This window comes from Rhinichthys klamathensis, unplaced genomic scaffold, assembly GCF_029890125.1.
Source record: "Rhinichthys klamathensis goyatoka isolate OS25496 unplaced genomic scaffold, OSU_Roscu_1.1 h1tg000391l_1, whole genome shotgun sequence".
In the NCBI taxonomy this organism is placed as follows: Eukaryota; Metazoa; Chordata; class Actinopteri; order Cypriniformes; family Leuciscidae; genus Rhinichthys; species Rhinichthys klamathensis.
Genome location: NW_026606894.1, coordinates 2,030,001 through 2,044,969, shown reverse-complemented (window position 1 = coordinate 2,044,969; position 14,969 = coordinate 2,030,001). Strand labels below are relative to the sequence as shown.

General features: G+C 39.2%; 1 protein-coding gene across 13 annotated transcripts in view; it reads right to left on the bottom strand.

Moving 5' to 3' along the window:
- The window catches only part of gramd1bb (GRAM domain containing 1Bb), a 205,312-nt gene that overhangs the window by 30,858 nt on the left and 159,485 nt on the right, over positions 1–14,969 (bottom strand). For 9 of the 13 annotated variants that reach the window (XM_056234219.1, XM_056234211.1, XM_056234212.1 and 6 more), the window contains 2 exons: positions 4,847–5,060; positions 1,659–1,679 (listed from right to left, as the gene is read on the bottom strand). In XM_056234219.1, coding sequence (XP_056090194.1) covers positions 1,659–1,679; positions 4,847–5,060 — 235 coding nt within the window. The remainder of the gene's footprint in view (positions 1–1,658; positions 1,680–4,846; positions 5,061–14,969) is intronic. The other 4 variants (XM_056234216.1, XM_056234218.1, XM_056234223.1 and 1 more) reach the window with 1 other exon arrangement.

Genomic DNA, 14,969 nt, shown 5'->3' with positions numbered 1-14,969 from the left:
AATGTAGGGAATAGTGAATAAGGGGCGATTTCGAACACAGCACTTTTGAACTGATTGCAAATGCACTGCTGAGAATGGAGATGAAGATCACTGAATAAAAGCTCGAATTTGGGTCTGTTCTTCGCGATCACATGGATTCCTAAGATTTGGATTACAGCACACAAATAAAACTGACTACTTTTGTGAATTTATGTTGCATTTTTGCCATATTGTATGGTTCTGTTGTCAGTCACAGCTTAAGACAATAATGAGAAAATGCCATCTGTGTTCCACAGCAAACAAAATCAATAATGGTTAAAACGATATTCATTTAAAGGTTTTAAAGTGTAGTCTTGTTTAACATTTTGTAATCCTCGTTGTGTCATTGATATGACAATTGAATACAATAGAATCAATATATTAATGTCACAATTGTAATTTTCATAAACAGGGATTTGTACATCTGTAAAGTTGTTCATACATGTATAATTTACGTTTTAGTGCTGTCGATATGCCAATATTGTGCGTTTCATTGTCCATAGAAACGTAAGTAAATGTACCTACGAATACTATTGAGATTACGTTGAATAAATCCATACATGAATCTCGATTATTGTGTTTGAGAATTAATACACTTAAGCAACCTCTGTGCTATGATAAAAAGTCTTTTCTGTTGTTTTATTCGAAAAATGTTAACATAATCTGGAATTATTGGAATTAAATGTTGGGAATTACACTGTTTTTGTGAGAAGATTCTTTAGGGTTTAAAATGTACAGAATGTATTAGTGTAGGCCTACATGATAAATAACCTAGATGAGGTGAAATAAACCATGCGTATGATTTGACATTCTCTTGATTTGTGCTTATGTTAAATTGCATTAATTCTGATGAAATGTAAAAGGAAATGGTAACACCAAATTTTAAGGTGACATAGTTACACATCTTTCTTACTATAGCAATAACAGTAAATTTTGCATAATTACAAGTAACTAATCCTTAACAAGCACATGAACTCAATTAAAATGACACTGTAACAACGTCACCTTAAAATGAAGTGAAACCAAATAAATGTATCAAATGAGAACAATTAAACAATAAACAATATTTTTAACCATTATTGTGCAGGCCTGAGTCTACGGAAGCGTATTGCATTCACTTGAGGAAAAAAATCTACTCTGTTTTTCTGAATTAACGAGTTAATTATCTCAGAATTATGAGATCATTTTTTCTTGAAAAACATTTTTTTCACTCTGTTTTTCTGAATTAATGAGTTACTCATAATTTTGAGATAATTAAGTCATTAATTCATAAAAACAGAGCAAAAACTTTTTTCCATGAAAAATTATCTCGTAATTCTGAGATAATTAACTCGTTAACTAGAAAAACAGAGTAGATTTTTTTCCTCAAGTGAATGCAATACGCTTCCGTATGAGTCAAATACTTGATCTCTTTAAACCGATTATCGAACTATTATGCAGAATAAAAGAATCACAGGCTGCCAACAGGAAAGCGGATGGTTTTTGTTTAAACAAACACTAGGAGACACACTTGCATTCACACAAACAGGCAGAGTCAGACAAGACAAATCAATAACAGAGAAACAGATCACTGGAGGAGGTATGCAGACACAGCGGGTGTAAGACTGAGTGAATACAGAACAGAAGAGAGAAATGCTTACTTTGGAAAGTCGCTTGTGAGACTAGCATGCATCGAGGAGAAAAACAGAAATCAGAAAACGGAACACAAATCAGAACAACCACAAACAGCGAGAAGAACATGATAGTCAAGTTTAGATCAAAGACATTTTATATGACATCAGCAAAAGTATTGAACTCTAGAAAGAAAGAAAAACCGGCAGAGTGAGTGACAAAATCAAAGAAAACCGGAAGAACAAGCGACTGTGAAAGCTGAAATGAGACAGACCGACAGAATGATGATGTGAGTTACTCTGCATTTCACATAATCATCTCTCCATTCACACTGTCATTCATTCCCACATGTGAATGTGATTTTTGAGATGTTTTGCATAGGAACATAGACATAGAAAGCTAAGCATAAACAAATCATCTGTTGTTTAGCCCAGTTTATTAGCGGTTCTTAGAAAACATATGAACAAATATCTCCGGGTCATTCTCAGAAAAAGATGTCAATTGACAGTGTTGTGTGTGTGTGTGTGTGTGTCTCCATCAAGGAGGTTTATAATATAAATCTATCCATACGCATTCAGGACAGAAAACAGAACAGTTTTTGAATGTCTTCCAGTAGAGACAGATGCTTTGTGGAAACATATGGTGTAGTTATACATATCCACCAGCAGGGGCCTAACTAAAGAATGCTTGTTTAACTTATTTGTTAGATTTTACAATATTTCATTTACATGCCAAATTATTTTTTTTATGTTTTTTTGTTTAGTATTTTCTATATAACAATAATGTAATATATATATATAATCTAAAGATATTAGTATTTGTATACAGCAAGGATGCATTAAATTAATCAAAAATGACAGTAAAGACATTTATAAAGTAAAAAAAAAATACTATTACAAATAAATGTGGTTCTTTTGAACTTTTTAATAATCAATGAGAATTTTATCATGGTTTGTAAAACAATATGAAGCAGTACAACTGATTTCAACATAAAAATAGATGTTTCTATAGCAGCAAATCAGCATATTATAATGATTTCTGAAGGATCATGTGACACTGAAGACTGGAGTAATGATGCTGAAAATTCAGCTTTGCTCACAAGAATAAACTACATTTGAATATATATTACAGCTATTTTAAAAAGTAATAATATTTCACAGTATTACTGTTTTTAATGACCAAATACATGCAGTCTTGGTGAGCAGAAGAGACTTCTTTCAAAAGTGTTTTTCAAAAGAAATGACAAAACATAAATACTAACATTTGCCTATAATAAATGGCACCGTTTCCTGAGAATGAGCCTTCGGATTGGGATTGGAGGTTCTGTGTTGTGTCTGTGGGTGATACTCTGTTCGGTCTTGACTGAACATGTTTTCATTGAATGCGTTTGCTGCTACTTCACCCTTTCCTGATTTCATATGTTCACACAACACAGGAGGTGTGAGGGTGAGCAGGTTTGCTTTCCTGTCTGAGATAGACTCGTTTAAACTAAAGTCACCTTTGAACATAACAATTTCAATGTGAAAATAAATATGTAAAACAATTTACAGCAATTTAGTATACCTGCATAGCACACTTTGTTGTAAAATGATGAAAAAAGTATGCGTTGGGTATAAAGACTGTAAAAGCAGCGGTGCTTTATCAAAGGATGCTTAGTAATAGAAAATCTGCCAAACCAGAGTCTATGCGTCTGACACATGCTATGATTGGACTACAACATATATATATACACTAGATGTCGCATTGGCTACAGAAGTTTATTGGAACGAATGCGTCAATAGAGCCGCCATCTTGGAACAGGGGAGCCCCTCCTCTTTAATGCATCAGCGTCAATGTAGGCAAAGGTCTAACGGAAATAAAATCACCATAAATCGTCATGAATGCGATGTTCAAGTTTTTTTGGTTCGTTCCAATGGTCAGACGTGTATTTTTTAGGGGTGTAACGGTTCACAAAATTCACGGTTCGGTTCCATACGATACACTTGTGTCACGGTTCGGTTCGGTACGTTTCCGATAAAAAGAAAGAAATGCCAGAGAAATTTCCATGATTTAATTTTTTTAATTATATTTTTATTAAAACTAACATCATAAAGTATGATATTTTTTTACTTTGAGCAATGATGGAGCTATACTTGACTTTTCTTAGGAGCTTATAAAACAAAACAGCTCCTTTGACAAAATGAAATGTAATATTGTAGTAGTTATAAACAAAGGTTTATTTTAGTTCAGATTAACATTTGAGGGCAGCAGTTGTATTCATAATGTCAAAATAAAACTGACGTGATGTTACTTGAAAGCATTATAGCCTACTATTCCTGCCAAACTCCCATGGTTACAGTTAGTAGTGTTACTACAGTAAACCCATGGTGAATGTTGCTGATCTGTGGACACTGGATAGTTCATTCATGGCACAATGTTTCTTCCTGGTTTCAGCGCTGTTTGATCCGTTAATAACGGAGAAATGTGAATGCTTCTCACTAGATCTCGCAGCGATGTTATTACTTCAGTGGCGAATTCAAATGCTTTCTTTACTGGATTTGGCTGTGTAGTAACAGTGCTGATGATTAAGATCGGCTCGCGCTGCATTGGTCCAAACTGATAAACGGTCCGTCAACCACACAATAACGAGTGGTTTCGTTCCGCTTACATTACATTTGCCATTTGATGTTGGGCAATGTTGTGGTCACGCCAGCGTCTCTTACATTATGAGTGCTTGCCACGCGTGACGCGCCTACATTTGAAATAACGAAATTTTGGTCGGCAGGAAAAATGGTCCAACGAACCGTTCGGTTCAAAAATGCGTACCGAAAACCGAACGCCTCGTACCGAACGGTTGAATACGTGTATCGTTACACCCCTAGTATTTATCATTGAGTCCAGAGAAAAAAACATTCTTCCTAGTTCAGATTTCGTTCATGTGACCATCCATACGCAGCACAAAAGTCCGAAAATCCATGAATTCGAAGTACAGGCGGAGATAGCAGCGTTACCTAACTACTTCCTATGACAAGACCCCTGTTTCAAGATGGCGGCGGTTTTAACGCATGCTTAGAACCCCAAGGCGACATCTAGTGTATATATCTATGGGACAACAAGAGGTGAGGTAGCAGGTAGGACCCTGGATCTCAGACAAGGCCGTTCAACATATTCATAAGTGCCTCAGATTCACTGTACAGCAGGTTTCCCCTGGAGAATGAGCTGAATGAGAAGGTCTTACCTTGGAGTTCTTGCCCCCGCTGCGCGTGGACTGTCCCGAGAAGGTGCGCGTGACCAGTTGCTCAGGGGTGGACGGGGACCTGGAGGTGTCGGACAGCTCAGAGCCTTTCTCCACCATGTTATCCGCCTCGACGTTCTGCAGAGTGGGAGAGCGACAGCGCTTCCGCAGAACCGGAGAGCAAGCAGGGGAACTCCGGTTAGAGTTACTGGCAGTGCTGGGGAGAACGAGAGACACAGAACACCACAATGGACACTTTTCACAGACTGTCATGACACATTTACACAGTTATTAACAATGTCCATTAAAAAACATTTATAATACTGTACTTTGTTTGAAATTTCCTTGGCATTAAATAACAGAAAACTGCTTTAAGTCGGCATGAAATGGAAGTTGTGATAGACTTTTCTTCCCTATTGTGAAGTACATCAGAGTGAAATGGCTTCTCAAAGAAGAAAAAATGCAGGGCGGGACTACATTTCCGTGGGGAATTGACTGGATGGTTGTGGATTGACAGGTTGTCCCGCCAGAGAAGAGATGTGTCAGGGTTCTGTCACTTCGGTGTGGTTTATTGTTGTTTGGTGACAGAGCCCTGACACTCAGACTGTCTCGTCATTATGAGCGTGTGCGTTTACGAGTTCGCCCCGGGCCATACGCTCTCCTGTTTTCTGTTTTTTTTTTGTGTGTGTGTGTGTGTGTGTATGTGGAGAATGGTGTTCAGATCCCGGCACTTCGGTCTAGTTTGGTTTCCGTTCTGTTGGGATTCAGGCATTCATGCTCTGTGTGTTTAAAGTAGTGATGTATGTCTCGAGACCAATTTTACGTGGTCTCTGTCTTGTCAAGGCCTTGACGGTCTTTGGTCTTGGTCTGGTCTTGGTCTCGGACCTCTCGGTCTTGCCTAGGTCTCGCTGTCTCAGACCGACATAGTGGTCGGGGGATTTAGCATTACAATATTACAATATCCACGACGATATCCGCAACGGATTGAAGCGCGCGTCCGAGTGAAGACAGTGCGGTGTGCGCGAGCCACACGAGGAAACACCATCCGCGCCACTGATCGCAGCGGCAACATGCACTTTGATCACTTGATTTAAAAAACACATATCATGTACAGTTTTTGATGTATTAATATTTAGTAAAACACATATCAGTGACATGATGGGTCATAACTTCATTCAGGAGATTTTGGGTAACTGCACAACTGACAGATGACTTTGAGCGCACCGCCAACGGTGTGTGTGTGTGTGTGTAACCAAAGCGACAAAGCAACCAACTTTCGGATCCTGCACTTAAGCTTATAATTTCGTTTTTAAAAATATAATTATGTATTTAAAAGTTGCAGAATGGATTCATTTGGAGACTTCGAAATCGGCAGAGATAGGCAGGCAATGCAAAACAAAATCTTACAAGTTATTGCTTAGCTTCAACAACACTAGTCTGTCACTCGGTCTTGGTCTCGACTTGGTCTCGACTTGGTCTTGGTCTCGACTTGGTCTCGGTCTCGACTTGGTCTCGGTCTCTAATTGGTCTTGGTCTTGACTTGGTCTTGGTCTCGACTTGGTCTCGGTCTTGGTCTCGGTCTTGACTTGGTCTCGGTCTCGACTTGGTCTTGGTCTTGACTTGGTCTTGGTCTCGACTTGGTCTCGACTTGGTCTCGACTTGGTCTCGGTCTTGGTCTTGGTCTCGGTCTCGACTTGGTCTCGGTCTTGGTCTCGGTCTTGACTTGGTCTCGGTCTCGACTTGGTCTTGGTCTCGACTTCGTCTTGGTCTTGACTTGGTCTCGGTCTCGACTTGGTCTCGGTCTTGGTCTTGGTCTCGGTCTCGGTCTTGGTCTCGGTCTCGACTTGGTCTCGGTCTTGGTCTCGGTCTTGACTTGGTCTCGGTCTCGACTTGGTCTTGGTCTTGACTTGGTCTTGGTCTCGACTTGGTCTCGGTCTTGGTCTCGGTCTCGACTTGGTCTCGGTCTTGGTCTCGGTCTTGACTTGGTCTCGGTCTCGACTTGGTCTTGGTCTCGACTTCGTCTTGGTCTTGACTTGGTCTCGGTCTCGACTTGGTCTCGGTCTTGGTCTCGGTCTTGACTTGGTCTCGGTCTCGACTTGGTCTTGGTCTCGACTTGGTCTTGGTCTTGACTTGGTCTTGGTCTCGACTTGGTCTCGGTCTTGGTCTCGGTCTCGACTTGGTCTCGGTCTTGGTCTCGGTCTCGACTTGGTCTTGGTCTCGACTTGGTCTTGGTCTTGACTTGGTCTTGGTCTCGACTTGGTCTCGGTCTTGGTCTTGGTCTCGGTCTTGGTCTCGGTCTTGGTCTCGACTTGGTCTCGGTCTCGACTTGGTCTCGGTCTTGGTCTCGGTCTTGGTCTCGACTTGGTCTCGGTCTCGACTTGGTCTCGGTCTCGGTCTTGGTCTCGACTTGGTCTCGGTCTCGGTCTCGGTCTTGGTCTCGACTTGGTCTCGACTTGGTCTCGGTCTCGGTCTTGGTCTCGACTTGGTCTCGGTTTGGTCTCGGTCTTGGTCTCAGTCTTGGTCTTGGTCTTGGTCTCGGCCTTGGTCTCGGTCTTGGTCTCGACTTGGTCTCGGTTTGGTCTCGGTCCTGGTCTCGACTTGGTCTCGGTGTTGGTCTCGACTTGGTCTCGGTCTTGGTCTCGACTTGGTCTCAGTCTTGGTCTTGGTCTCGGTCTTGGTCTCGGTCTTGGTCTCGGTCTTGGTCTCGACTTGGTCTCGACTTGGTCTCGGTCTTGGTCTCGGTCTCGTCTTGGTCTCGATACCCTCTGGTCTTGGGAGTGTCTTGGTCTCGGTATAGACGGTCTTGACTACAAGTCTAGTTTAAAGTAATGAGCATTCACTCATTCTCGTGCGTGAGTGTGTATTTTCAGGTTCACTCGGGCCGGCTTCTGTCCGCGTGTTCTGTGTACGCGCTTTGTGTTTTTCTTCGGTCACGTGCTTTCATGTTGTCATGTTTGTTTCTATGTGTCATGTGCTCTCCTGTCTATCGTCTTAACCCCGTCCTTGCTGTTACCTGATTATAGGTTTATTTGTCCTACTTGTCCTCCCTAGTTCCCTGCTTTGTTTGCTCTCCCTTTTTATTCTCCCTGTGTTTGCAGTCCTGGGCCGGATGGTTGTCGTATGTGCGTATCATGTTTACCTGCTCCCTGTTGTTTCCTGCCTTGTCCTGCCTAGTCCAGCCAGTCATGCTTTCCCCCACGCGGTAGTTTTTGTTTGATTTGTTTTATTTTTTTTTATTAATAAAAAGCCCATATCTGCATTCTTGAGTCCTCGCCTCATCCCTTCACCCATCCCTGACAAGATGTCGCTGCAAGAGGGAGGAGAAGTTATTTTGATTAAAGATTACGAGGCACATGAAGAAAAAAAATAATGATGTGCACGGATAAATCATTTATAATAAATGCAATATTCCATAAAAAAATAAGAATTGTTTATTTTGACTTCATGGTTCTACTATACGGCTGGGGAGTGACGCCATATTTGAAATATTATATTTCCTATTTTGGAAAGTCATGGAAAGACTCATGGATTTCTTCTTTTGTTATTCGAGCAAATGGGAAAAAAAGTTTACCCAACTATGATGAATCAAATATAAGAACACTGGAAATGAGAAAAGGAGCCAATATCAAGAACTTAAAGCTCTAGAAAGATTATGTTGTCATTTGATTTCTTGGAAAGACAACTTCCAAACACTACCAATGAAATCCACATAAACATTGTAGGCGTATCCTATTATGTCACATGGCAAACATACACTCTTTGGCTTGCTTGTGAAAAAGAAGCAGGATCTTTGTAATTATTATGAGGTAATTTCTCTACAAATAAAGATTATGTCCAGTGCACTGTTACAGTACAACATGACTGACACCTTTACTGATCAGCAGGTTCAGTGTGGTTCTGTTTAGGGGTCTATGTAGGCGAGGGCTTTAGGTCCCAATACGGCAGCATCCATTTATAAATAAATGGACCAAAAAAAAAACTATATAACCATATACACTGAATATGTGATTGCTGCATAGTGTTTTATAATTTACTACAATATACTGATGTGCAAATAGCATGCCAATATTACACGAAGTATAAATAGCATCTAAGTACTGTTTACACTTTGTGCAAAGAAAATACTGCTTATGTTAGTAGCATTGATATACTGTTATGGTTTTGTTAATATTTTGAATTAGATTTTATTTTTATATTTTCATTTTAGTTACAATTTTTGTAATTTTGTAATTGTTATTATTTATTTATTTTAAATAAAAGTTGGGAACATTTACATTTTTAAATGATTTTTAAAAGAAGTGTCTTCTGCTCACCAATGCTGCATTTATTTAACTAAAAATACAGTAAAAATAGTAATATTTTGAAATATTACTACAATTTAAAATAATTGTTTTCTATTTTAATAAATGTAAAAAATGTATTTATTCCTGTGACACAAAGCTGAATTTTTAGCATCATTACTCCAGACTTCAGTTCCGTTTTAATTTTTTTTTTTTTTTTTAGTTTTCTTTAGTTGTATCTATTTTGTACTTCAATTTAAATTAAATTAAATGTTGCCTTGTCAACTAGCTGAAATGAAATAAGTTTTACATATTTATTTCAGTTAATGTTTATTTTATTTCAAGTAATGGAAATGTTTTATAGGGTTATTAACGATAATAACCCTAATTCAAATACAGTGGACTGAAAAATACAATAATTACATATCTTAAGTAAAACAGATTTATTTCTATCAAAATAAAATAAATGAATTATATTAAATAAATAAATAACGAATAAAATATTATACTATTAATAGATGTATTATCATATATATTAACATTATTTTAATACAGTATATTATGTTATATAATATTATAAAATATTATACATTGTATTTGACCTAAACAACTCATATGAGCCTACTTTAAACACCAATAAACTTAAAATCCCCACACGAATGCCACTGACCAGCATAAGTCCTATAAACACCACAGACGTAACAAAGTCCACCGCAGACAGACTGATGTCACTATAGATGCACACTTATCAAATGAACACAAACACAATTCCACACACACACTAGTTCAGACCCGTATGTAAATCTATCACAACACTTGCTGGCTTGTCTCTGGATGCTCGACTCTCTCCAGCTTCGAACGGGAGCAACTTGGTCACATTACAGGGTCTTATGCAACGTCTGACGTCACTACTAGCCAATCACAATTGTAAAACCAGGTCACTACGCTATTCTACAGTTTCAGTGAGGCCTTGAGAGAAAGTGTGTGTGTGTGTGTGTGTGTGTGTGTGTGTGTGTGTGTGTGTGTGTGTGTGTGTGGACTAATCACAGTGATCAGCAGAGACAGACGCATGCTAATCCTAGCGTCAGTCGAGCAATCTAACACAGCTAATCACTGCTTTCAATGATTTCTCATGCCAGGAACCACCAAGAGAGGAATAATTCATCTCCGGACTTTTTTAAATTAAAATATGAGCACAAAGGGTTTATTTTACTTTCCTTGTCAAATTATTACATTTGCAAGGCTTAAAGGGTTAGTTCACCCAAAAATCAAAATGATGTCATTATTTACTCACCCTCATGTCGTCCCAAACCCTTCAGACATTTTATTCATTTTCAGAATAATAACCTTTATTTTATAAAGCGCCTTTAAAAGCAGCTTCTCAAAGCGCTGTACACACAATAGACAATTGTTAAAAGAAAACACAACAACAGGTAAATGCAAGTTTAAAAAAGTATGTCTTAAAGGGTAACTAAACACTAAACCAACTTTTTTTATTTAATGATCTGTAAGACTGGGGCTTTATTAGTGCTGTTCGTTGATTCGAGTAACTTTTTTGACATTTGGGTATAAAGTGTTTTAATTCTACAATATATGGTGTAAAAACGTCTGAGTGCTGCCCTCTTCAGGTTGAACGGTGGCTACTGCAGTTGAATTTTCCTATTGGATGTTTGCGGTAGTTCGTGACGGTAGCAGTGAGAGCTGACGTAAGCAGGTTTCAGCTTACCACGCCCTTGGTACGAGCTACCACCTCCATGGCAGTATAAAAACCATCTTGTTTCGTCAAAATCACTGTAGCGAGTCAGGAGTTGGAATTGCGAGTATTGAAAACGATCAGGATAGAGTATCCGTTCATCCCCTCTATCTCCGCTGGGCTCCGCCCACTTTTACAGCATTTTTCAAATATTGCCAGTGGGTGGAGTCAGGCTCTGACCAGGGGTTTAGTTACCCTTTAAGTTGATTCCAAAACCGGAGTGATATGGTTGCATATTCTGGACCCAGTTAAGATCCTAGCAGCAGAATTTTGTACACGTTGAAGCTTGTGTAGTGTAGATTTAGAAACTCCGACTAAAAGAGCGTTACAATAGTCAATCCGAGAGACGACGAAAGAATTTATCAGCTTTTCAGCTACGGGAAAAGTTAACATTGGCCGCAATCTAGCGATGTTTCTAAGATGGAAAAAATATGTTTTAACAGTACTCTGAATGAAAGAATCAAATGAAAGATTAGCATCAAAAATAACTCCAAGGTTCCTCATTTTACTCTGGATACACAAAACAGAGCCATCAAGAGTCAAAGACAGAGAACCAACTTTGGAGGTTTGATGACGAGAACCAATGAGTATAACTTCAGTTTTATCACTGTTCAAACACAGGAAATTATTACTCATCCAGGTTTTTATTTCAGTAATACAGCCAGACAGAAAATCAACGTTGGAGCGCTCATCTGGTTTTGAGTGTATATAAATTTGCGTATCGTCGCATAGAAATGATAATGGAGGCCGAGCGATCTCAAGAGATAGCCAGGTGGTGATATATAGATGTTAAAAAGTAAAGGGCCCAGAACTGACCCCTGGGGAACACCAGTGAGAACAGAGCTAATCTCAGACCTATGGTGGTCACCCATTGAGATGAACTGGGAACGGTCAGCGAAGTAGGACCGAAACCACTTCAAAGCTGTCAAAGAACTTCAAAGAACACAAACAAAGATCTTTTAATACAATCTGGGAGTTTTTGTCCCTTCATTGACAGCTACGCAACTTCCACTTTGACGAAAGACCAAATTTTCTGAAGAGACTCGATCGCTTTATAATGATCAGATTTAATTTAGGCTTTTATTCACATATAAACATTGATCAGTGAACATAAACAGAAGTTCAACCGTACTTGCTTTACACGTAAGAACAAACTTCTTGCGGAAACTCAAAAATGCGTAACATGAGAATGAACTTCATTGGTATATAGTATAATAGTATCTCAACTAACAGGACACTGACAGCTAGTTACATCTATAACCAACACCTTGACTCTATAAGAAAACTTTCTGCATTTTTACAGTTAAAAATAAAACTGGTTCAAACTTCACATTTTCTCCTTTTCTTTCTTGCATTCACCAATCAGATCACTTCACAGTGGTTCGTTCTATCCCACATTAAAACTAAACGTGTGAAGGAGGATGAATTTGTGTTTGTGTGAGACGCAGTCAAGCGGAGAGGGCAGACCCTCCGAAATAATGGGAATGACGCGCACACACACACATTCACTCACAGCACCAGCTCTTTTCCTTCACTGTAGCCTGCCACAAGTGAATATGTTTCCATAGAAACAGTCAGCACAGGACTGGCCAAGTTTGGAAGAGGTTGCACTCCACAGGGAAGGAGAGAGGGATGAGAGAGATGGAGGAATGTTAGATAACAAACGCAGGCGTGCTGCATGGACATGTGCTTTCATGATGTTATCAAAGATGTCAGGTCCATGTCCACTGGAAACATCAGATTCACAGGTGCACAACAGTGCAAGATGTGATTTACGTGTTTGTGCGCGCATGACATGACAGTTCTGCTGTGTTAATGTTGCTATGGCAACAGGGGCGTTTTGCAATATTCAGAGTACGGTGCTAAATTTTACAGCTCACATTATCGTCTTTCCTCATACGACTTAACACACTCTCCAACAAAAACATTTCAATTAATTCATTTATTCATTCATTTACAAATGTTTAGAATGGTAATATCATGGTAATGGTAATATCTTATTAAATGGTATCTTTTTATTTATTTATTTTTATTTTACCAGGAAGGTCCCATTGAGATACAATATCTCTTCTACCAGGGAGTCCTGGTCATCTTTTTATTTTGACGGAATGTAGCCGTTGTAGAACAGTTTTGTACAACTAAATCAGGCTACTTTAGACCAATTAAATTGCCATGCTTTTTCCAGTCTTTCTTGATTACTGGATAAGACTGTACTTAAATTTTTTTTTTTGCACTTTATAACTAGGCTATATATACATACACTACCGTTCAAAAGTTTGGGGTCAGTGAGAATTTTATTTTTATTTTTTGGAGGAAAGAAATCAATACTTTTATTTATCAAGGACAGTAAAGACATTTATAATGTTACAAAAGATTCTATTTCAAACAAATGCTGTTCTTTTGAACTTCATATTCATCAAAGAATCCAAAAAAAAACAAAAAAAACTGTACAACTGACAGACCAACAACTGTTTCAACATTGATAATAATAATAAATGTTTCTTGAGCATCAAATCCTCATATTATACTGATTTGTGAAGGATCATTTGACACTGAAGACACTGACACTGGTGATGCTGAAAATTCAGCTTTGATCACAGGAATAAATTACACTTTACTATATATTCACACAGAAAACAGCTGATTTACACTGGAATAATATTTAATACTATAACTGATTTTTGTTGTATTTTTAATCAAATAAGCGCAGCCATGGTTAGCAGAAGAGAATTCTTTTAAAAGTATTTAAAATCGTACCGACCCCAAACTTTTGAACGGTAGTGTATATACACTCACCGGCCACTTTATTAGGTACACCTGTCCAACTGCTCGTTAACACTTAATTTCTAAGCAGCCAATCACATGGCGGCAACTCAGTGCATTTAGGCATGTAGACATGGTCAAGACAATCTCCTGCAGTTCAAACCGAGCATCAGTATGGGGAAGAAAGTTGATTTGAGTGACTTTGAACGTGGCATGATTGTTGGTGCCAGAAGGGCTGGTCTGAGTATTTCAGAAACTGCTAATCTACTGGGATTTTCACGCACAACCATCTCTAGGGTTTACAGAGAATGGTCCGAAAAAGAAAAAACATCCAGTGAGCGGCAGTACTGTGGGCGGAAATGCCTTGTTGATGCCAGAGGTCAGAGGAGAATGGCCAGACTGGTTCGAGCTGATAGAAGGGCAACAGTGACTGAAATAACCACTCGTTACAACCGAGGTATGCAGCAAAGCATTTGTGAAGCCACAACACGCAGAACCTTGAGGCGGATGGGCTACAACAGCAGAAGACTCCACCGGGTACCACTCATCTCCACTACAAATAGGAAAAAGAGGCTACAATTTGCAAGAGCTCACCAAAATTGAACAGTTGAAGACTGGAAAAATGTTGCCTGGTCTGATGAGTCTCGATTTCTGTTGAGACATTCAGATGTTAGAGTCAGAATTTGGCGTAAACAGAATGAGAACATGGAACCATCATGCCTTGTTACCACTGTGCAGGCTGGTGGTGGTGGTGTAATGGTGTGGGGGATGTTTTCCTGGCACACTTTAGGCCCCTTAGTGCCAATTGGGCATCGTTTAAATGCCACGGCCTACCTGAGCATTGTTTCTGACCATGTCCATCCCTTTATGGCCACCATGTACCCATCCTCTGATGGCTACTTCCACCATGTCACAAAGCTCTAATCATTTCAAATTGGTTTCTTGAACATGACAATGAGTTCACTGTACTAAAATGGCCTCCACAGTCACCAGATCTCAACCCAATAGAGCATCTTTGGGATGTGATGGAACGGGAGATTCGCATCATGGATGTGCAGCCGACAAATCTGCGGCAACTGTGTGATGCCATCATGTCAATATGGACCAAACTCCCTGAGGAATGCTTCCAGCACCTTGTTGAATCTATGCCACGAAGAATTGAGGCAGTTCTGAAGGCAAAAGGGGGTCCAACCCGTTACTAGCATGGGGTACCTAATAAAGTGGCCGGTGAGTGTATACATATAAATATTTCAATCAAGACAACTCTTGGAATAGAATTAAATGGGATTTTATTGATAAGAATGGAATGTAGGCTTTGTCTTGGTGGACT